At 48.0% G+C, this 24,509-nt stretch overlaps 1 protein-coding gene across 4 annotated transcripts in view; it reads right to left on the minus strand.

The window, feature by feature from the left end:
* Window positions 1-6,192: 6,192 nt before the first annotated feature.
* The window catches only part of HPS4 (HPS4 biogenesis of lysosomal organelles complex 3 subunit 2), a 56,256-nt gene continuing 37,939 nt past the window's right edge, over window positions 6,193-24,509 (minus strand). For all 4 annotated transcript variants that reach the window (XM_078612000.1, XM_078611999.1, XM_078612001.1 and 1 more), the window contains 2 exons: window positions 6,925-7,018; window positions 6,193-6,459 (listed from right to left, as the gene is read on the minus strand). In XM_078612000.1, coding sequence (XP_078468126.1) covers window positions 6,288-6,459; window positions 6,925-7,018 — 266 coding nt within the window. In that variant the 3' untranslated portion in view covers window positions 6,193-6,287. The remainder of the gene's footprint in view (window positions 6,460-6,924; window positions 7,019-24,509) is intronic.

The following is a 24,509-nucleotide window of genomic DNA, read 5'->3' on the forward strand; positions in this document are numbered from 1 at the left end:
TCCTGATGGGTCTCCAAGGCGGTTTTACCAAGTTTCCCTGCTATCTTTGCCTTGGGGACAGCAGGGACACCAAGGCAAACTACCACAGGCGGGACTGGCCACAGCAGACAGAGTTCTCAGGGAATGTGAAGTGGAAGCCACTTGTGGACCTCCAGAAGGTGCTGATGCCACCACTGCACATCAAATTGGGCCTTATGAAACAATTTGTCAGACCTTCAAGACTTCTTTCCTAAGCTGAGGCAAAGGTCGAAGCCGGTGTCTTCGTCGGACCACAGATAAAGAAGATCTTGGAGTGCAATGAATTCCCCAAGAAGCTCACTGGTAAGGAAAAAGCGGCTGGGAACAGCTTTGTCGCAGTGGTTCGTGGCTTCCTGGGCAATCACAAGGTCGAAAACTATGTGGAGCTGGTTGAGACTGGTGAAAAACTATGGCACAATGAGCTGTAGGATGTCCCTCGAAGTCCATATCCTTGATGCTCATCTTGATAAATTCAAGGAGAACATGGGAGCGTACTCGGAGGAGCGAGGCGAGCGCTTCCACCAGGATATACTGGACTTTGAACGCCGCTACCAAGGACAGTATAACGAGAACATGATGGGAGACAATTGGGGGCTGATTCGTGAATGTGATTTACAGTATAATAATAAATCTCGAAAAACTACTCACTTCTAAATCTGTTGTAGTCATTTTGTATTACTTTAGTATAAATACATGTTAATTTTGATTCATGTTGTTTTTTTACTGTGTGAACGAAGAGACACATTCACCCGTTTTATCATTGAAAATAGATACATTTCAAAATATCACTGTCCTGGTCACAAAAGCAAATTTTGTGGGGAATAATAGCCATTTTCTATACTTTTTAGGCATAAGCAATTACGAAATAACACTTACTACCCAGGAACAAAAATTGTGTTACATAGTGTAATTAACAGATCTCGGTGGGTTCCTACCTGGTTATATAAAGGCTAACGGTTCAGGCAACTACTCTTCATCAATAATTGACATAGGGACAGATAGATGACAAACATTTCCAAATACAGATAATTATTTTACTGTGTTCATGGTATTTCGATCACATTCAAACAGCACTAGCAATTGCTCTAATTACACCATTAAATGCAAAAAAGCATTATGCAACAACGCAAATGATTAACAAGTGAAAGTGTTCTGCATCAAAGGTTATGATTTGAAAGGCCACTTGCAAAGGGAATGATGCATGCACACGTAGTGTGACCTTTAACACTATTTTGAAAAGCCACTTAGCAAATTAGTCTTCCCTTAATTTTAGATGTACTTTTACCAATTATTTTTTAATTGTGCTACTTATTCTTACATCTAGCAGCACCGCAAAGGTTGCCTTTCACAATCCCCACGACCGCCTTCTATTAAGGGCAACAGTCTTGACTTTAGAATCTGCCCAACATCCATGAAGGAGCTTTCTAATGCAAGCAATTTCAACCCTCGCTTCATCTGTGCTCGTGTGCCAAGTGAAGTTCTCGTCGGTTTTGTTTCATTTCTGGTGGAACGTGGCATTTGAAACCGGAATCTCAACGGCACCAGTTCCAGTGGTTCTCTTCCACGGGTGGAGGACACACTTTCGTGTTCACGAGCCATTCCTCGTTCCTCAAATTGAGGTTTTCCTTCACTTTGTTGCAGGATCGATTTGTGAAATTTCACGTGAATGCATCGAACCTATTTCTACCAAAGACTAGCTTCATGCGGTTTGAAGTCCTTCGTACGCGGCTAGACATGGAAACACCATTGTGTGTTCTGTATTTGCTACTCGGCAGGCAGCAATCTCGTGAGGTTTTCCTTAGTGAGACATTTTCTTGGAATGCATCTACTCCCACACAAAGTGACGTAAACCTGCATCTAAAATATAATTTCCACACGCACGTGGTCTTGCCCCCCCCCAACTCGTTGAATCGGCATCAAACTTGAACCATCTTTGTGTTTGCAATCCTTCGGAGCGTTGGACTGATGTTCACCACATACCAGATAACTTTCCACCAGACCAATGAAAATCAGTACTCTGGGCACGGTGCTCACACATAAGCCAGAGTCGTTGACCCCTGCCTCAAGCAAAGCCCCCCCCCCCCCCCACAATAATCGGCACCTCTCTCAACCTTTTTCATTCCACGGCACACTTTCCAGCTATCTAGATCTTTGCCGCGTACCAAACCAAAAAACAATCACTGCGGTGGGCCTGGATGGGTGTTGAGAGGGCCGGTGGTGGACGCTTGACGGCTGTCTCCTGCCGTACTGCGCCGTGATCAGTGGAGTGCGCAGAGACGGTGGGAGGTGAGGGCTGGGGGTGGCTGGATAGGCCACTGAACGGCACGGAGAGGTCCGTCTGTCCCAGTTTGCAAACAGAGATATTTTCACCCCTAGAATTCCGAAAATACCACAGGCACAACCTGGGAATTTTTCACAGCACGCCGGTTACAAAGCTCTCCTAATGTCCAGCGTGCAGAGCAAAGGGCTGCTGCTGCCTTTTACCACGACAATACACCAGCATGAACTCACAAAACTTAGCTGCGGTAGACTTTGGTCATTCTTTTAATCAAACATGTTCCACGTTTTATTCGTTGCGAAGGCAGCATGGCCTAGGTTATATCACTTGCCACACTTGAATGCGATCGAGTTGCAGTTTTAACGAGACATCCACAAATGGTGGGGGGGGGGGGGGCCCCCTTTGCTGGCCTGTGAGCAATTCTGGTGTCTTGACAAACCAAATTCACTGTTTTGAATCACCTTTTTTTGCTCAAATAAGTACCGGTGCATCAATTAAGATTGTTTTGAAAATTAAAAGAATGAATAAGGAAATGTGTATATCCTGCATGTATCATACACTGCTCAAGACTAGCGAATAAATATGCTGAACATGACAATTCCAATCCAATCAGACGGCTCGAATCAGGATGCAACTGTAGAACCCACGTTGATAAATCATATTGGCGACAGTGTGATGTTAAAGAACACCAACTACGCATTGGGAATATGGGAAGTTTTTAAAAACATTGATTTTAATAAGTTATTGTTTCCAAATCATTCATGGAATCTCGGTGATTTACAAGTGACTTTTGCAAGTGACAAAACCCAGGCTATACCGATCTCATACAGACTGGAGTCTGGCTGCCTGGTGCAATAACCCCCGATCGGTACCGTTTGTCCCAAATTATTATCAAGAGAGACCGAGGGTTAAAGATTACATTTGTTTCAACACAATTCAGCGCCCCCCTCACTCCGACACAATAACCTTACACGTGACAGTGACCCATAAGTGCCTGATTATTATTCATATTTAAATGTTAACAACAAAGTTTGATGACGTACCTTTGAACGGACTTAGGGGCATTTCCTCTCAACGGTGCTAAGACAAAGTGCTGTGCGTAAACTCATGCCAGTCGCCTGACACCCGTGCAGCAAAGGCTGCCGGGGTAGCTTTTAAGTGTGTCTAGAGGTGGTGTTCACACATTCTGCTGTTTTACCCCACGAAGTGAATGGTGGTGGACGGTGTAAACAAAGACGGGGAAACAAATATCACAAAATAATAGAGTATTTTGGGTGAGATCGATTAAATATAAATGTGTCGTTAGACCAGAAACGCCACTGTACTCGAATTGTAAATGTTGTGGGTTTACTCTCCAACACATCGGTGTGCTGTACTAGTAACGAATGGCACGTTTTGTTTACGTGACAAACATTACTAATTGGCTGTGTCGGGTGGTGGCAGGTTTAACGACACATTTATATTTACGCGATCTAACCAAAAAATCCTATTATGGATATTATTGGTCGCGAAAGCCTACATTTTAAATATCACACATTAGAAATGTCTATGGCCACGAATTTCATATATACAGCTTACATACACAGTGCTTTAACAATGATCGTCATGGTTAGACAAAGTCACAACATTATTTTACATATGCTATGTACACTAACAGTAACCTTTGCCTTGAGCGTTACTGACGGCACTGTTGCACATGCGCACAGGTGACTCGTATCGATGGCAAGTTACAAATCAATGAAACACAACTTTCCGAAAGAGAAAAATCCTGAGAAGAAACGATTTACGTACGCGTGTTCCCCGAGCATACCGTGAGGCGGTATTGTAACAAAAATAAAACAAAGGTCTCTCTGCACTCCAGGTTTAGTTCGCGCAGAGCGGCATATTCCTGGTCGACTGCTCGAGGTTGAGTGATCGGATTTTCCTGCTCTCACACCTGGAGCCTGATGGGCAACACATTCGGGTGCAATTCCCAGAGAGTCCTCCAATGAGGGGGGGCAAAGCTAAATTAAGGGGAGAGTTTTTGGTGATTTTCATAGTTTTCCGAAAAACCTCATGCCAACAATTATAGTGCCGGATTTTCCTAGTAGCTACATGTGTAGTAGCTATATGTGTAGTAGCTACATGTGTATTAGCTACGGGCCCCAAACTTTCAAGGGCCCAGCGCTATAAATGCTTTCAAGCTATCAATTCCGGTTCAGTGATTCTGCACTTGCTCTATTATGAAAGTACTATACCGCCTTCAACTTTAATGAACGACTAGGTGTTTAAGGTTAGCGATTTGTCATTATCTGGCTATACAGCAAATGAAACAATACAATTACTTTACTATGCAAGTTAAAAACGTGTGTTTTAATGTTTTTTTTTTTATTTAGGGCCCCTTTATAACATATCCCTACAGGCCCCGCACTAGCTTAATCCGGCACTGCAACAATTTCAATTCAACAAAAGTGCACCATTTAATACTGAATCGATAACTTTGTTACAACACAAACGGGAAGCTATCTTCTGCGAGTCCGATCTCAATGCATACGCACAAATCTCTCACTTCTTCAGACCTCACTGCAACTTAACTCCTCTCACGCCTCCTGCTTAGCACCTTGCTGGCTTTGGCCACGTGGCCCACATGGTCAAGCTACAGTGCGCATATGGATGCTGTGATCGTTCAGAACGTGGCTCAAAATATTAAACCAGATTCTGAATCGTCCCGTTCATAATCATTTGGTCATAAGATACCGGAAATGTTGCCTTCAATGACCAGATGTTCCAATCCCTGATTTGTGCTTACTGTTGGGGATGGTTGCTCTTGGGCAACACTCGTCAGGTAGCTGTGGTGCTGGTAGTTGTGTTGGCGATAATGCCGGGAGTGTTGATCTTGTTGCTGGATGTTGTGGTGCTTGTTAATCGGTGGTGCTAGTGGTGGTGTTGATGCCGATGGCAGAGGTCGTGCTCGTGTTAGTTGTTGCAAGTGCTGGTGGTGCTGCTTGTGGTCGGTAGTGCAGGAGGTAGTAGTGCTAGTGGTGCTGCCGATGGTGGAGGTTGTGGTAGTGCTGATGGTGTTGGTAGCCCTCACTAGGTGGTTGGTAGCGCACCAGGTATTGGTGGTGCTATTAGTGCTGGCTTTGGTAATTATTGTGATGCTGATGTGGAATTGGTTGTGGCGCTGGAAGTGGTGGTGTTAGTGGTTAGTAGTGTGTTGCGGTTTGTAGTGCAGGACTTACTGTTGCTAGTGGTGGTTATGGTGTTGATGCCGATGCTGTTGACGGCGCTGGTGTTATTTGTTGTCAGCGGTGCCGGTGGCGGTGAGAGTGGTGGGCGCCGGTATTATTTGTTGGCAGCGGTGCCGGTGGCGGTAAGAGTGGTGGGCGCCGGTATTATTTGTTGGCAGCGGTGCCGGTGGCGGTGAGAGTGGTGGGCGCCGGTATTATTTGTTGGCAGCGGTGCCGGTAGCGGTAAGAGTGGTGGGCGCCGGTATTATTTGTTGGCAGCGGTGCTGGTGGCGGTGAGAGTGGTGGGCGCCGGTGTTATTTGTTGGCAGCGGTGCTGGTGGCGGTGAGAGTGGTGGGCGCCGGTGTTATTTGTTGGCAGCGGTGCCGGTGGCGGTAAGAGTGGTGGGCTCCGGTGTTATTTGTTGGCAGCGGTGCTGGTGGCGGTGAGAGTGGTGGGCGCCGGTGTTATTTGTTGGCAGCGGTGCCGGTGGCGGTAAGAGTGGTGGGCTCCGGTGTTATTTGTTGGCAGCGGTGCTGGTGGCGGTGAGAGTGGTGGGCGCCGGTGTTATTTGTTGGCAGCGGTGCTGGTGGCGGTAAGAGTGGTGGGCTCCGGTGTTATTTGTTGGCAGCGGTGCCGGTGGCGGTGAGAGTGGTGGGCGCCGGTGTTATTTGTTGGCAGCGGTGCCGGTGGCGGTGAGAGTGGTGGGCTCCGGTGTTATTTGTTGGCAGCGGTGGCGAGAGCGGCGAGGGGCTCCGGCGCCGCTTTGGGGGCCCACGCGTCGTCAGGGCAGGTTGATGCCGTGCTGCTGCAGTTTGGAGCGAGCGGCGCCCGGGAGCCGGTAGGTGCCGTCCGCGAAACCGGGCCCGACCATGCCGCTCCGCTGGGACGGGCTCACCTGGAAGAACACCTCCTGCGCCGGCGTCTGGGCGCCGTACACGCACGCCGTGCTGCTCCTGGTTCACAGCGCGCCCAACCGGGAAGGGGGGTGGGGGGACGTGCAGCGTTTAACGTTTCGTTCTAATGGCAGCGTGTGAAGATAAAGGCGCGGCCCTGTAATGACTTGGTCTCGGCCACTGCTGGCAGAAGGGTCTCCACTAGAGGGAGCTCGCGGAGGGACAGTGACCCACTCTTCCACACTGGCCAGACGTCCTGGAAGGAGGTAGGCGGCGTACCCACATTGTACCCCGTCGCACAGCTGCTGCCATATGAATATACTTGCCCCGGGCACAGGGATGTGGAATTTCCCCAACTAACTCAGTGTGAAAAAGGAGACTAGCACCATCCCACACTTGTTTTGAGCGACAAACCACTTTATGTTTTTGATACAGAGTAACTCGCGATTTCTTCCTAACATTCTTAATGCCAGCTCAGTGGCATGAGCTTCACGCAACCCCAGAGCACAATGCCCCACCTACTACCTGAGTGTTATCTCCGTGATGGCTGGAGAACGTCGGAACTCGGAATGCATGAGGGAGGCAGCACGGCACAGATCCCGCTCTGGCGTGGACGCACCTGTGCAGACACAAGCAGAGCAGACGAAAAGATGCCCCTGTGTAGCCTACTCAGACTTGTGGGACAAGTGCTGTTCGCGAGAGCCAATGAAGGCTGGAACAGCACACAATGGGGTGGGGAGGCGAGCACCATGTCCAGCCACCTTTGCCTCCACGGTGGTGATGCTTATTACACACCACACATTTCAGGCTCAGTCGACCTAGGGGAGGACCACGATCGGTTCACATATCAACGATGTTCACTGCGAGCGAGAATCGAACTCGGGTCGCCGGGTTCATATGGTAGTGCGCTGACACTACGGCTACTGCTTCGCACACGTACGTACATACATATACAAAGATCCCCGTATAGCCTTGACAGACTGTAGGGGCAAGTGCTGTTAGTGCGTACATATACGCACACACTCACACACACACCTCCCGGGTGGCCACTTCTATGGTAAACTAGACTTCAATATTAAACTAGACTTGTAAACTGGACTTCCATGGTGAACTGATATTCTATGGTAAAATGGACTCCCATGGTAAACTGCAGATGCCTGGATATCGCACGCACATGCGTACACAAGTATAAACAGATGAACGTGCACAGCCGAGTCTGCACACACACACACGCGCGCGCGCATGAGCGCACACGTGAAAAAACGCATCCATTTCGCCGATGTCTGCGCGCTGTCATTTTCACGAAACGTCACGCGCGCGCGCTTGTGAGCGTGCGCGTAGCCTCTGCCGGTCTGCGTGATCGGTGGTGACGTGACCCCCCGCGTGGCTCGGACGCCACCCCCGCTGCGAGCGACGCGTCGACTTGGACGTGCAACCCCCCCCCCCCCCCCAATGCAGGAGATCAAATTGGCAAATAAAATCTCAATAAATAAATGCACATGCACGGCGATCACACGTCAGCAGCGGACGCAGCGATGGCAGATGACATTTCACACGCCGTACAGTGTCACACGTACTCTCCATTTTCACACGGCGTCTTGAAATTTAGTTGCGTTTGCACGCCATTTCAATCCAAATCGGATTGGATTTTTTAAATCATATTTTTACTGCAAGCTTGCTCATAGATAATAAACACAATGCATGTACAGTTGCGTATGATAATACAATACCGTAACAGCCCACTGAGATACAAAATCATTTGCCAAGAAGATCGCGGTAAAAATATTAATTTTTCTAAGATATTCGTGTTTAAGTCAAATACAAAATGTGAAACTTAATATTCACACAGCTAAAAAAAGATCTTTTTATGGGATAATTGCAATCAGTGGCTAAACTGCCTGCTCGTTAATTGCATGATAAACAAATCACAATGCAAAATGCAAATGGCTGACTAAAATGTTAATTGCTCAGCATTAGAATGGACACGTGAGACAAAACTGACATGAAACAACAATGCATCAATTATTTGATTAAAATAGATAATTATATTCATGATACACATATGGTAGAGGGCGAATCTATTATTTACGATTCATGCAAAGTTGATGCAAATAATGTGCAAATGTACCCGAGGGCTAGGGTAACGATTGAGACAGAAAACCAGAGGCAGTACAAAAAAAAGAGGCAAAGAATATATACACAAACAATACAGACAAAAGAGAGACAAAGAATAGATTTTGTGGTGGTCCATTGTCACACACCCACAGGCGTTGTGACCGATATAAACGTTGCACCCGTGGCCGTACACCACGAGGCAGAGGTCGCAAACGGGTTTTGATTCCTTACCCGTACCCGGCCGCACCAGGGTCGCAAACGGGTACCCGTACCCGGCAGTACCCGTACCCGGCCGGGTACGGGTAGGGTACGGGTATCGGGTACCCGATTGCGACCTCTGGGATGAAGCCATGTTGCAGGCGCGGGTGGGTTGATTCTAGGAACTTGAATTGTGAGAAGAGACAAGACGTTGGGAAATGAGTGACAAACAGTTACTCACCAGTGACTCACGGTCTACCCGTACCCGGCCGCACCAGGGTCGCAAATGGGTACCCGTACCAGTACCCGGCCGGGTACGGGTAGCCGGGTATCGGGTAGGGTACGGGTATCGGGTACCTGGTTGCGACCTCTGCCACGAGGAGAAGGGGTGTAGAATCGAGCACGTCGTGCATGGGGAAATAGCAAGCATCAGGATAGGGATTACCGGGATGGAAGTCTCCAGAAAGGACAAACAGGGCACGGCTCAAGAGGAGCGGCAGGAAATGGAGGAGGAGTGGGGGGGGAGAAGGAATGACCAGGCCAAGATGTTGGGGGATGAGAGTGTGATGATGATCATCAGAATATGTATTTATACTGGAAGAATCCGATGAGCAATGAAGCTCTTTATCACAGATGTCCAGTAACCTCGTGATGACAATGAGAGGGAAAGAGAAGGAAGGAGTGAGCATCACGGAGCAGCGTCTGTTTTCTGAGGGGGTGGGGTAGAGGGGAGGGGTTTAGAGTGGGGGTGGTGACACAAATGTCAAGTGATTTACAGAAGACTTCTTATTCAGATTTAGATATATATTATACATAAAATGTGTAGATTATTTGACTTATCGTTGATTTTTGGCTTCAGGTCAAATAATGTTCTGGCCAAATATGGGCCATCACGACCCTCCACCAGCAAACACAGCTGGGTTGGAGGGGGAAGAGCGCCTTGACAAAAGCTTAAATATACGCTGCCAAGCCTGGTGGTGTTCATTCAGACACTGTCTTTACGACAGACCTGTTCTTCACCCGAGGACGGCTGCTTGCGTTGTGACTGAAACGTTGTGAGAATTATTTTATTATGTTTTATTTTATTATTTCCCTTCTACGTGACTTTACCGAAAGAACCAAGAAGATGAATCCCTGCAGTCACGAAAGCTTTAAATCGTCAAGGATTACTCGCAACGTTACTCGATCGGGAAACGAAGCGACTGTCACCCCCCCCCACACAGCGAAAAACTTAGAAGGACGTTTGGTGGGAAAGAAAAAAAAAGACTCGGTGAGGATTTCCTGAATTTGTGTAACCATGATAATGATAAGAAAATAAGGGATTACCCCCCTTTGTATGTTTAGAGAAATATCACTTCATAATCCCCCCCTCCACACAGCTATTTGACCCAAATACTGCCCTCCAGCTAAGTGAAAAGGTGTTTAGTTTTGCATGGCTTCGACATTTGTCCATATTTGGCCGGCAATGTCCTTCCATGCCAACAAAACAAAATCACGAATGCACACCGACAGGGACAATACGGCGTTTGTCTTCAGGTTGATGGACACAACACTAAACCAAACAAATCAGCTGGCAACTATCCCAAATTCAGCCGCCTTACAGACTCTTAGGGAAAACGCTGCGAGCTGGCTTGGGACACGGAGGGGGCGAAAAACACAATTCTGTACCTTGGTCTTTCCCAGTGCTCGTGTCTTACGCATTGCAAAGAGTCCTCACTCGAGGCCGAGGTTCCCCAGAGGGATGACCATGACAGGTGCAGATGCCACTTTCCACGAACGATATCAAATGACCGGGAATTGAAGCGAGTGCACCGGCTTCAGAATGCATTGTGCGCAATCCACTGCAGTGCCGTTGAGCACACAACAAACACGCGGATCCCCCCCACCCCATGTGACCTTTAACAGACTGCTGGGGTGTTATTTGGGAGCACCGATGAAGGCCGGCACAGCACCACGAAGAGGTGGGGTGGCCAACATCACACTCGGCCACCTCCGTCTCCCCGGTGCTTATGTTTTACACCGCACCAGTTACTCATTTAAAGGCTGAGCAGACCTAGGAGATACCCAAACCACAGTGCTGCTATACGTGTTCCCTTGCACGGTAAACATGGGCACCGCTCCAAGAACGTACAGTTCTTAAATGCATGCATAGTTATCTCGAGTCACCCCCTCTTAGTCATCGTATGCCTGCATTGCCAAGTACTGCTGACATGTGCCTATTACAAATGTCACGGGGACACCCACGGGTAGCGCAGCCAGAGCCGATCCAGATGTGTCAGAAGCTGCTGCTGACACACGGAACCAAATATTACCTGTTCAGTAGATCGGCGCACATTAGTGCTGTGTCGGTGTGCGCTGGTGTGCGCTGCTGTGCACGGCTAGGAATTCAACCTCAATAACATCACCGCTCGGATGAAAGCAAGAATGCTTTGTTCACATCACCAATGAACGCTGCCTGCACGGAATACAAAGACAAAAGATCTCCCATATGGCCTTAACATACTATTGAGGCAAGTGCTGTAAAACGAGCGCTTATGAAGGCCGGAACGGCACACGAGGGGGTGGGTGGGCCAGCACCACGCCCGGACGGCCTTTGTCTCCCGAGTGGCGATGTTTACACACCGCACTGGGTACTCATTTGAGACCGAGTAGACCTAGGGGAAGCTCAGGACCGGTTCAGATATTCGTCACTGGTGTTGGCCGCGAGCGGGAATCGAACTCGGGTCGCCGGGTTCGTAGCGCAGCGCGCTAACTGCCACACTACCGCTCCCCACGCACATGCGTGCGCAGTCGCACACACAAACACACACACTCAGGTAGTGCTAAACCTCAAGGAAGACAACGACCGAACCCTGCCAAACAGATGGACCCCTCTGCATGTCGACACCATGGCACAGACAATTTTTTATTGAGAGTCCAGGTTGGGCGGGGTGGGGGGGAACGGTTTTGGAACCTTGCATCCCTCCGCTCCCCAGACGCAGCAATTTGTTTCCTTCCTCCGGTGGAAGACAACAAAAAATGAGAGATGGAACCCAAAGAAATATGCTCCGTAAACAACCCCATACCCTCAATCCATGCCGCTCCTAATTATACCAAACGTGGATTTCATGGTGTGGAGTTCTCCCCGAGCCCTTACATTTCCAGCTTTTTGATGTGCCCTTAATGAATCCATAACTGAAGAGTGCAAATTAAAGTAATTAGCACGTGCAATAAAAAAAAAACACCCAGCGTGCATTTGTATGACATTCATCCGAACCACTTCTCTGGCTCAAATTAACAGCTTCCGTAGCTTCCAGGCGGCCAACACTTGGCACAGGGAAACAACGGTTCAGTGTGGATCTCACGACTGGCAATCATGACAGTCGAGTGCCGATTGGCTTGCTCTCAGCATACTCAAAGCTAAGAAATGTAGCAAATCCATGACGATATACGGCGAATCTGGTGGCTCTCGTGCTCTGACGCGCAATTCGTTGACCACGATTCATTGCGTTCGACTTAAAAGCAACATGGGTTTGCAGACATGAGGGTGCTATTTGTTGTTCATCAGGAGCATGGGGCGCAGAGTAATGATTCACCCCCTCCGCGATTTGATTAATTCTCACAATTAGGGGTCACGATTCAGTTCATTCCGTCTCATTTGTAGTCTATGCACATTTAGAGCCCTCAATCGATTCGCTGATGGACGAGGGGCCTACCAACGCCGTGTGGATCAAGGCGGTTATTTGACCGTACTTCACCTAGCCATTCATCGCGGGTCAGAGCAAGTGGGGAAGCACAGAGATGGAAGCACAGAAGCACAGTCCAACAAAGATTTTGCTTCACTGCCCATCAGATCGCCCCACAGCCGATAACAAAATAGTGTTTGTGGTGGTCGCCCTTTCGAGCACTATCCTGGCACAACCCTGCTCATCTCCCGAGATGTGATGAGATCAGGAGCATTTCCCCGTGGGGTTGGTCATATTCCTGCAGTGGTGTAGAACTCGTACGTTCCGTTTTGCTTTGTTTTCTGGCTAAATAGATTCCTACGTGCACAATTTGAAGCACGCCACGTAAGGATCCATTCAGAGAAGCAACTCGTCGTTTACATGCCTACTGGGCAGCCGAGCAACCAGCATGTTAATATAAGTTGTCTTGTGGTTGTTGTTGGTTGTTTGGCTTGCATCCCACTGGAATTTTTGCACACAGCGTTGGTGTACGGTGTTTTTTTCTGCAATATTTTGCTGTCTTTTCTTGGATTTTCTGTTTGCACTCAGTCAGATATTCACTTTAAGATGTTTTTTTGTTCATGTTTTTGTTTTTTGTTTGTTGCGGTTGCACCCGATTCAAGAGCCGAATGGCTCACAGGGCTATACCTAATAAATGAACTTGAATGTTCACCCCTGGTTCCTTCTCATCAAACCCAAAAAACTCCAATCACACTGCCCCTTGTTGGCGATTTTTTGCGGGGGTGGGGGGGGGGCAGACTACCAAATCCTAAAGCTCTGCTGAGTGGACGTTTAAGACCCTGTTCAATCATTTACAAAAGTAGGTTACTGTGCGCTGCTGGTACAACAAAGAAAATCCCACCTTTTTTTAACAATTACCTGGAAGCAAGTGAATAATTAATGACCGTATAGGCTGTTACCAAGGTAACCTTTGCTAAATAATGAATTAATCTGAAAGGGCTCTTGCACGGCTCAAAGCGGTGCGTTGAAGAATATTGTTGATCAGACAAAAGTTGCGGAATACAGCGACGCTTTACAGAGAGCACGGCTGGAATTGCACACCTCTCTCTCGAACCTTGAAATTCACATCCAGTAAGCAGAGTCATTAATTAAACCGGGGGTCACCTGGGACACGGGATATTAAAGGAAAGCGGTCTCAAGCCATCTGGATGACTGCACTTCTCCCCCTCCCTCCACCACTGGGATCCACATTCTGTCCGTTTCCCCCGCACCTCAGGGGGTTTCGATAAATAGCGAAGAAGAAGCGGGTGGCTCGGATTTGAGCTTCAGTTTTTCAAAGATTTCCGTTTAGAATTCTTGTAAATAATTTTTCTTTGGGGTTTTTTTTTTACTTTTTCACAATCCACGTGGTCCACATTATTGCCAAATCACGGCAAGGCTGCTCAGTGGTCGAGAGACAGTGGCTTATAATCGGAAAGTTGCGAGTTCCAATCCTGCTTGCGAGTTGACCGAGCCCATTATCCCTCTGGGGTCGATAAAATAGTACAAATTCATGGGGAAGTCAACATTAGTTGTCCTATAGAGAGACGTACATCTGCCATAGGGATGTGGACCTTCCACCAAAGGTTCAGGGCTGTAAACAGGAAATGAGTACCTCATCAATGTTCATTCAAAAAGCAAATTCGGGTTTTTACCTTCGTAACTTGCTTTTTAAGTTAATGTCACTATCCACAGGAGCGATCTTTGATATTCGCATTAGCACGATCCTGCAGGGCCACGTACGTGTGCAGAGTAGGCCTTCAAGACCGTCACCAACTGCTGGCAGTGCCCATGCCGGCTATTTGAGCAGTTTCTGTACATCAGAGACCCAATGCCGTCAAGCCCAGCGTGGCACAATCAGCAGCACAGACGCCTTGTCCCTCCTGTTCCTGGCTATGACTCTGGGGATCAGTGCCCAAGGGAGGAAGGCGTACAAGCCTGCCCTCGCTCCGCGGCATCATCGCAAAGGCATCCGCCGGCAGTGCCCCGATGCTGCAACGGCACGCGCAGGAGAAAGCGGCAGCTGGCGGCTGTCGACCAACGCAAAGACGCCGGACCTCTTAACGAACCGAGGCGACGCCGCACGAGGCGGATCCTCCCCAGGTGCAGCCGCCGTTCTCCCAGGCCGATCCACCTGCGGCCGAGTGCATTGGCGACCGCGTGGTCTGGTCCCGGCCAGGGAAGTCGCTCGCAGCGTTATGTGCCGTGGACTCCGCCCGGCTCAGCGGACCCCGAACATGCTTCCTTCACCATCGCCACCGCCATCATATTCCTGCAGCGGATCGTCATGGACTTCTCCTGGGCTTTCTCTTGAAGGTGCCGAAGGGCTATAGGTGAATGGGCTGAAGCACGAGCAGGTTTATGCCGCCCTTGCCGAGGCTTGGCCATCTGCCCCTGGACTTGAATCCCGTCCAGATGGGCGCCCCCCGTCCGCACAAGCTGGCATCTGTCTCCAGGATGAGGTTTGAGGGTGGGTCCTTCCACTCGGAGGGCCCTCAGTGCAGGTTCCACTTTGCAGGTTCTCGCTCTGTGTCAAGCACCTCACGTGGGTTTGTAGCCTCTTAAATTCGACACCAGATGCGCGGTGCCTGAGTGCACATTTAGGGGCCACGCCACATTTATTTATTCATTTATTTAGCCCAGCGCTAATATTATCTTAAACGCACAAAACAAGGAGACGGGAAGGTGAGCAGAAGAATACCTTTACAGCTTTGGTCTTATGTCTCTGTCTCTCTCTGCTGTCCCGATTGAAGGTGACCTTAAACCAACACAGCACCCATCACGGTGCAGCAATCAAAGTAAGGATTGTGGGTAGAGAGTGGAGAGTACATCAGGTGACGGTAGCGGGCACATGATGCCCATCTTGAAGACTACTCTGCACATGCCGATTAGTCTCTGCAGGAGCCTTCTCTATGGATGGTGGTACTGACAGACATATCACTTACTTATGTTTTAAATTAATAATATGGTAAGACTGACTATTTTTTTGCCAGTTCACAAGGCTCTTTGTGGCCATTCGAGGCTTCCAAGGGAGGCTAGGAAGATGCTTCTGCAGATTTCTATGGCTTGCGGCAACCGCCGCCGGAGGGCTGTGTGTGTAACCCTGCTGAATTATTTCTGGTCAAGGATGTGCTATTTATTTACTGCTGCAGCTTGCACAAGCAGGGTAAGGACAGCTCAGCGTGGTAATCGCCTCACGCGTCTATCTGTGCGTCCGCCCGCACGCCCGTTACTCACTTATCCTTTAATCCACACGGCCACGTTACGCACTAATCCATTAGTGCTCCTCACCGCCTATAAACGGACACATTTATCTGGAATTCCGCACATTATCTATTCAATTATCCATAAGGCCATTAATCTATTAATCCACTCATCTCATAATCCTATTTATTCATGAACCCATCTACCATATGCGCGACATGTAACCACGCATCACATCATTCAACCTGTTCATCCACTCGGTTGTCAACTCACATTGTACAGATGCAAATCTGAGTTGAAACTCCTTATCGCACGCCTTCGGAAGATGACATCTATCTTGTTTGACGTCGGTGCCGTGAACACATTCATTGAAATGTGTTCACTTCCGACTTCCGACGGCTGCCTCCCGCCGAGCGCTATCGCCGCTGCAGAAGTCGGCGGCGAGTCATGCCGCAAACGTTCTTCTGTCCCGTTCACACACCGGCGTGTCTTGAAAGGCTGCGCCATTTACATCCCGATGTCCAGCAACATTACTCATCACCACCAGCGCGCTCTACGCGTTGCACGTGTATCGAATTGAGCTACGGTGTAGTTTGCGATTTATTCTTGAAGGAGCTCTCGACAACTGCAGAAATCAGACGTGTTCAAATTAAATTATCACATGCATCTCACCAAAGGCAAATACAGGGGCCTTACATCCTGGCCAAGTGTAATCCAGCCGTCCCCAGTGATCTAATTAATTATCCCGATTGGGATCATAATTCAATTCAAAGATCAGATCCTCGTTCATTTTCAATGTCTCGTCTATACTGCCACCGTCGCTTCATCTGTCTCATTCGTTCCATTTTTTGCCCCACTGCCATTAAAAAGCAACAAACACTCCGTGCATTACAAGTTTGAATTATTGTCCTTAGTGTTATTATTCAGATGAAACTCTATATCTTGGTAAGTGTGCTGAACTTCTTTTGCACCGTACAGAGCCAACCGTGCTAAATCGGAGGTGCGGGGAAAGGACAATACAATTTTTCCATCCATCCTTGTCTTGGTCCGTTTCAACTTGACTGTGCCGAGCTGTTGGTACATACATGCGTGTGTACACATCTGTGTGCTTGTGTAATCGTTTGTGAATATGCACGCATGTTTATGTGTGTCGATGCTCATTCATTCACTCGATGTACAACTCGTACAAATCATTGCCCGTCAGCAGTTTGGTCCAGTGGGGCTCCCTCCAGAGTAAACCACTTCTTACCCCAATGAAATAATTATTTTTTAAAAATGTAACCATAAATTTAGTAACGTAAATCGGAGAGAATTTTCCAATGCGATCCTCGGCAGTGGAGCACAATGGAACACGCTCGCTGGTGACATTTCCAACGTCCTCTCTGAACAGATGGTTTGCTTCATTAATGCCACGAAGGAGCGCCAGACCGAGGTGTGATTCACGGCGCCAAACCTTCGCACGATGCCACCTTAGCGCCCGCCACACATTCGCCGATCGACTCGGCTTCCCAGCCTAGCTCATTTTTGTGTGAAATGATTCATGGCTCTGCTGCGGCGCATTTCTTTTCTCGGAAACCAAAGTAAGAAAAGGTTTAAAAAAAAAAAGATAAGCTACTAAATCACGTAACATACGACGGGCGCGGTGCACCTTCGCGCGGAGTTAACGCTTTGCGGCGTCCTGCCGCTACCTTGCGCCGGCGCTGCGCTCTTTGTCTGGGCTCGTCCGTAACGGGAGAAGTGTAACGTGACGTGCAGACGGCGAAACCCAGACGGAACGACCCTGGATGGCCAGGAGGCGAGAGCCACACATCTCTAAACTACGTAAAGCTATAACCCAACAACCACCCCCCCCACAACCCCACGTCTGCAGACTGTCAGCCACAGGGATTCATTTTATCCAATTTATGGCTTACCGTATTGCCTGTTTTGCGTGCGCACCTGCACACTACACACACACCTCTGTGCGGTATTATGATGCACACCTAAATTCAACGCACGCACGAACCACATCTGTATCAAGTGCTGCACTGAAGCGTTTGTGCTTGCACCACGCACAGGTGTTGTGTTTTATACTCGTGTATCAATCTGAAGAATAAATTACAATGATAAAAACAGAGATCACATACAGCCGTGCTATTGTAATTAAAAAAAATATACAAAAGAATATAGTCAATCCACCGATGGATTAAGACCTCTCCGCGATTTGGCATCTATTCGGGGAGGGGGGGGGGTTCACCTTACCTCACCACCCTGGTCAATATGGGTTGGCGAAGGGTGGCCCAAGGCCAGTTCAAATGTCGGTTGTCCACGGACGTGAACCATCACACAGATCGATCTCGTCGCTGGGCTCAATTGCATCGTGCGCAGACCGCCGCACTACTCTCCCAACTCCATTTCGAAGAAGGCGTGTCCGTTAGTCCGGAAGCATTGCATCCACGACAGCTGTAGTCAACTGTGTTGATATTCAGCAGGGAACGGCCACAGTACGCCATCTTGCCGTCAACGGCCGTGAAAACCCACTTTTAAATCCTTTGTGTGAACCGGCCACTGCATGATTACTGGACATCTGTGAAAAAGAGCTTCATAGCTCATCGCATTCCTCCAGTCTAATTCCGAGGCCATTGTGTGCCGATCTCAAAACCCACAACTGCTAGGCGCGACATCGAGACTGCATCACGTGTGATGAAGATTTATGACGTTAAGCATACGAGGTGGAGCGTGTTCACATCAGAAGGTGCTCAGAGGTCTTTTCCACCACGACGTAAACCAGGGGTGGGGAACCTTTTTTTGCCAAGGGCCATTTGGATATTTATAACATCATTCGCGGGCCATACAAAATTATCAACTTAAAAATTTGCCTGTTATATTTGGTCAAACATTTAATTAACTCGTCCCTAATGTGATAGCTGAAACTGCTTCTCTTTGGCGAGGCGTGTGATGTTAGCTGGTATTGATGATGTTGTTGCTACTCGCAACTGCTTTTCCAGGTTTGCTCCTAGATTCATTGAATTGAGTCCCGCCTGCGGTCCCCACCCCTGACACAAACAGACGTAACGGACGTGACCAAATGTCTACTCCACATCTCTTCCTTCCCGCGGGGACACCTGGAAAGGTCACGCCAAACAACGGGCGGCACCTTCGGTGACATTATTCAAGTTACGTGTGGATTGCTTCCAGTGTTTGTGCAACTTTTAGCAGGGGAATTCCCCACCTCAGATCTCACGTGGAGATACTCGCAAACAAAACCTCCGTACGGGAGACGACACTTCTCAAGTAACAGGTGACTGTCCTCAGTATTTATATTACTCCAGCAGGGGCGGGGGGATTCCAGCACAAAACATCAGGAATTAAAGGGACCTCTTTCCCCCATCCCTGTAACTCACGAGGAGATGACATCCTCCCAGTGCCATCGTGGTTTTGATTAAATTTTTTCCCTCTCCCACCACCTTCGTCTGTGCATTCACGAACGTCAGCAAGGATTACAGGTGTTGCCGGCCATCGCAGGTAAGGGCTCATAGAGGGTGAATGAAAGGAATTCTGCTTATTTTTGTGTATATTCCATGGACTCAGAAACCTGGGACAAAATATGCAAGGTGCACAGATGTCAAGCCTACCTCGCAGACTAATGATTGGTTATCACAGCCCTGCAATGTCCGTAGGCACGCACCACACTTTAATCAAACCTAAATTGGGTACATTTAGTTACGCTGCTTAGATGGCACCCGCTTCGTGCAACACGATACAGAGTGATGCAATTTAGTGCCACATTTATTACACACGCGATGATAATCAATTTTGAAATAAACCCATTATGATTTTAATGACGCAACTAGAGCACATTGGGGCTAATCACACGTGCAGCGCCATTGGCTTACGAGCACCACAAAACCCAATTTCAACTGCCCGCGCAGGTGCCACAAAAGCAACAACCGCCCTCGCCCACACCCCCGGCCTACCCCAACCCACAGCCACAGCCGCTCACCCGCCCCCCCCTGCACAACACCACAAATCGGATGGCAATTTGCACTCAATAATGAATGCTCACAAGATGGGAGGGCCTTTATCACGTTGCGAACGATCCACATCCACACATCGGCCACACCCCCCCCCCCACTCACAGCTCAATCAAAGCCATCGCACTTGAAGGCAACTCCACTTGCTGGCTCATCCGACCCAACAATTTGACGTGAATTAAAATGGCTTTGCACTGCCTGCTGCTTATTGTAAGAATTATCGCGGACACAAAGCGAGGCCCTTTGTAGACTCATTGTGTAAGCCTCGGGGGTTGTTAGAGAAAGCCAGCGATAATTGCCGTGTATCAACACGCATGCGCGAGCAATCCAATTGCATTTCGATTGTTTTAAATTTAATTGCTTTCATTTTTGTGTGGCCCTTTCAAATCAACAGCTACCACAATGTGGGTGTGTGGGTGCGTGGGGTCGAGAATCGGGGAAGGGACGGGGTGGAAGGTGTGCATGTACGCGTGTGTGCTTCACGCGCAAGCGCACGTGTGCCCACTTCACACATGAAAAGTGGCGCAGTGATGCTTGCACTGTGCCATTATATCGGTAGTAGTGGGTCTGATACTAGACCGTGCATAATATCAGTGTAAGTAGCGTCTAAACCTGCCCAGGGGCTCCCTTAGGTCGACTCGGCCCGAACCGAGTACCTGGTATGGTGTTTAAACACCAGGATTGGGGAGCCATGGGGTCACTCCACTCCTGGCCCCACACGTAACACATCTCCACCTCAGTTGACAACCTCAATTAAATACCAAGAATGGGGTCATCGTCGCTTTGTCTCGAGGTATGTTTTGAGAAGCGATAGTGGAGCAGTCGAGCGCACTGTGCGACCAGCCCGGCGACCAGAGTTTGATTCCCACTTACGGCCAACACCGGTGACCGGTCCTGGGCCTCCTCCCCTAGGTCAACTCAGCCTAAAGTGAGTATCTGATGCGGTATGTAAAAACATCAGCGCCGGGGAGAGAAAAGGCGTGGTGCTGGCCACCCACCCCTTGTGTGCTGTGCTGGCCTTCATTGGTGCTCGCAAACTGCACTTGCCCCAATAGTCTTTTAAAGTCTATACGGGGTATCTTTGTATTTATGTCGCGTGCGTGGTCAGAGGAGGTGGGCCAAGGCAGTCATAAGTAATGGTTTAACATGCATCATACATTAACGTATACAGCACGCAGCACAAGCCCATGCGTCTCCCCCTGATCAAACAAACACGGGGTCATCTCCATTGCCGGACCTAAGTGAGCAAATGGGGCCCATTATATGGCAAGTGATGAGAACGGTCAACTTCCCGCAAAGAGGCACGGCACTCATTTGATCAACCCTGGAAGGATGGTAGGCCTAGTCGAGCTCCAACCAAATTCTATTCCGTCTGATTTTGTTAGTTGAAAGAGCTCTTCCCCATTGCTTACTCGACTGGATATCATGCGCACAAAGTATATACAATACGTATATATACACCACACCGTTTTCGTCTTTGTTAACCTGTTCCCGTGGGACGAATGCGTAAACATAAGCCTGCCTCGTTAAAATTAATAGAGCAAATATTTCAGACATTCCAAGATTACCTGCCAAAATGTTCGTGAACATGGTGGGAATTGTTGCCCCTTGGGAAGAGGGGTGGCTTTGCCCAGACAACGCAACACATCGCGGAGGTGAAGCCGCTGCAGATCCGTGCACGCTTCAAATTGGTGCTCATTTAACGGATGTTCGCAGCCTTGGGAGCGGCCAATTAAAATACCCCCCCTCCCCTCCCCAAAAAATTACTGGATTTAATTAATCAAATACAAAATTTCTAATTGAAAATTTTATTCGGTTAACCGACAAAGTAATTAATTCAAGAAATGAAGGTAATGGGGGAAATGCTCCACAATACGTGGTGATTACACACAGGCGCCGAAGCAACAATGTTCACGTTCAACCACCGCCCACATAACGGCGACAGTCACAGGGCCACGGACGCTCATTAATGCATTCAACTGCACCACGCAGAAGCTGAACGGCGAAGCGTTCAATGATGATTCACCTCCATTGCCTCACGACAAACAAGCAGCGTCGTGATTCAGAGTTACGATTCATTTCAAGAAGCATTTCTTTGTTTTATTGTTGCCAATTATGGCCGTGAGCACTGTTTTCTTCAACTCGCTGCCGAGCTGAAACGATTGCAATCGGCTCACCGTTTAGAGCTTGTACACGCGGCAATTTCACTTGCTTGGCCGTTTCGGGTCGTGGAGGGTTACGCCACATAACCCCCAGAAAAATGTATAAATTTTGCTCGTCCCGTTTGTACCATCTCATTTGTTTGTGTCCATTTCGTTTGTTTATTCGGTCAGCCTAAAGATAACCAGTAATAATACTTTTAACTATAAATATATATCGCTACTGGATAGATTAACAGCCATTGTGCACGTTGAGTATACATAGTCAATGGCTTCAACTGCAAAATGTCTTCGTGTTCCTGAATAATATTCATGTAACAATATTCATCATTTATTAATCATCAGACACCAACATTGACAGTATCATCATAAAAAATCAGCACCTTCACAACGTAGTAATCGTCTCCTAGAGAGCTGGCTTTACCAACCCATTGATCTAGGAATGCTTAGAACCTCTATGCTACCCTAGAAAGGATCTCTTTGCTTGTCTAATTAAGTTGAGTAATCATCACGGGCCACGCTGTTCATGTCACCACACCTTGACATCGTTTCCTTCCTTCTGCTGGATCCTGTAAATGTTGCCCAACTGGCAGCTCACCTGGGGCACCGTTTTTGGCGAGGTGTTAAGTAGCTCGCCCAGTATACAGGAGGTCGTGTGTCCGAGCCCAACACTGCCGCTTGTATATTCTAAGTTTGAATGCTCTCCCCGTGATCGTGTGTAATTTTCTCCGGCTCCTCCGGGTTTTCCCTCCACATTTTGAAACATGTGTTGAGTATTTGGCTGCTATACATTTCCACACGATACGCCAAAACACTAAGATGGAATTTGTGGCCAGGTCGCTTCTGAAAAAGAGCTATATAGCTCAGTGGGCCTTATTTAGTAAAATAAAAATAATTAATTAGTTTCGTTTTAAGTGTAAGATTGTTAGTTACCTGCCTCTGGGTAACACTCCAATGTCTGTTTTGGTAACCTGCCCTCTGGAATTTTGCACATATGCCTCACCAATCAGCCTCCCCTCTTCCCGATTCCATAAATACTTTATTTCCTCGCTCTAAATTACATATAAAGCCATGATAAAGGCGTGTAGATTCATGTTCAAATCCATGATTTCTGTAAAATAGCAAAAATAGCAATAAAACCATTGTCCAAATTTACTGTTGCTATCAATGCATATTAGCGCAAGCCACTATTATCTGCTGCTGGATTATTGTCTACCTGTTCCATTACCATCCCGTGCCGTTCTGCAATACTAACAATCTACCTCACTCCTGCAGCACGAATCGATTTCATCGCTTCATCTTAGTGGATGTCGTCCTCTCCCTTGGCCGCCATTCCACCACCAGTCTTTGACAACTGACCGTTAATCACCTCCAACGACGTGTCCTCGCAAAGCCCACTTACTTTTTATTTTAAACCGTCAACGTAATATTTCAGATGTTTGCATTTGTTTTCTTGACACTAGTGCTCGATTAAATCTAGTTTTGTATTTGTACTTCTACTACTACGACCGCATTACAACTGAGTAAATAACAATAGTAATGATATTCTCTGTAATGCACGATTCAACGAGTAATCGATGTCTGTCGGCATCAGCAGCCGGATTTTCCACGTGCACACACACGACGCCAAGCGACAATCCTGTCGGGCCCCCCGGCCTTCATCGTCCAACCCTGGGCCCTCATGGGACCGAGGAAGGAGGTGGGGGGGGGCAGAGGAGTAAAGGCCACCAAGCACATGGCTCTCCCACCCGCGATCGGATCGCTGGATCATTCTCTCGGCAGGCAAGCACATTATCAGGCCTGGAAAAGACATTTCAAGTGAGGACACCACATCGATTTTTGCAACCGCTTCAACCCCACGACCGCTCATTACCGCACGGTTGTGCTCTCATGGCATCAAGACCCAACGGTGCATCCTGAGGGAGAATCGCGACCGGTGATGGCATTTTACGCAATCAGGCAGCACAAGCCGGCTAGACATGACAAATGAAAAAAAACGAGGATTGCAACAGCATGACCATCATCTAATTGCCAAGTAAAGTGAAACAAAATCAAACGGGGCAAAAGTGCTACATCGCATCTTTTGCCAAACACCGGCTAAATTATTTGCCACCCTGGCAGAATATTTACACAGCAAGGGACAATTAATCATGCTCCAATAGACTTACACACAAACAAGGGGAATTCATCGGAGAATTATGATGTGTACACCTGATTCCACATGCAAGGGTAACACCCAACCCCATCCTGAAAGTGAAGAGTATCAAATCTTTAATTAGGGAGTTGTTGTTTTTCCGTTAACCTTTTGAGAGATCTAAAATGCGTGCCTGATCTGCTTGCCGATCGGCTAAACAAGTTTCTCTATCAAGTCCTCATATAATGAGATGAAAAAATCTCAATAAACAAATGTAGTGAGAAGACTTTACATTACAAAGGCGCTTTTAGAGGAGCAGCAGTTTGAAAAAAACCACTTCCAGTAAACCACAAGTCTTGGCGTCGACATATCAAGATGGATGCTATTAGAAATATAATACGTTTCAGCCAACGTCTTCCCTGGATTAGTCACGTCTCCTGCCGTAAGACCTGTTGCAAACGTGGCATCTGCAGCACGATATACACCATGCAAACCTTGCGCTGGCTTTACTAAATATAAACAACTGGTGGCTTGATATAAATTGACCACGTTTGACTTATCGTGCAAAATGCTCAATGATAAC

Source organism: Lampetra planeri, chromosome 37 (genome assembly GCF_965212315.1).
Source record: "Lampetra planeri chromosome 37, kcLamPlan1.2.h2, whole genome shotgun sequence".
In the NCBI taxonomy this organism is placed as follows: Eukaryota; Metazoa; Chordata; class Hyperoartia; order Petromyzontiformes; family Petromyzontidae; genus Lampetra; species Lampetra planeri.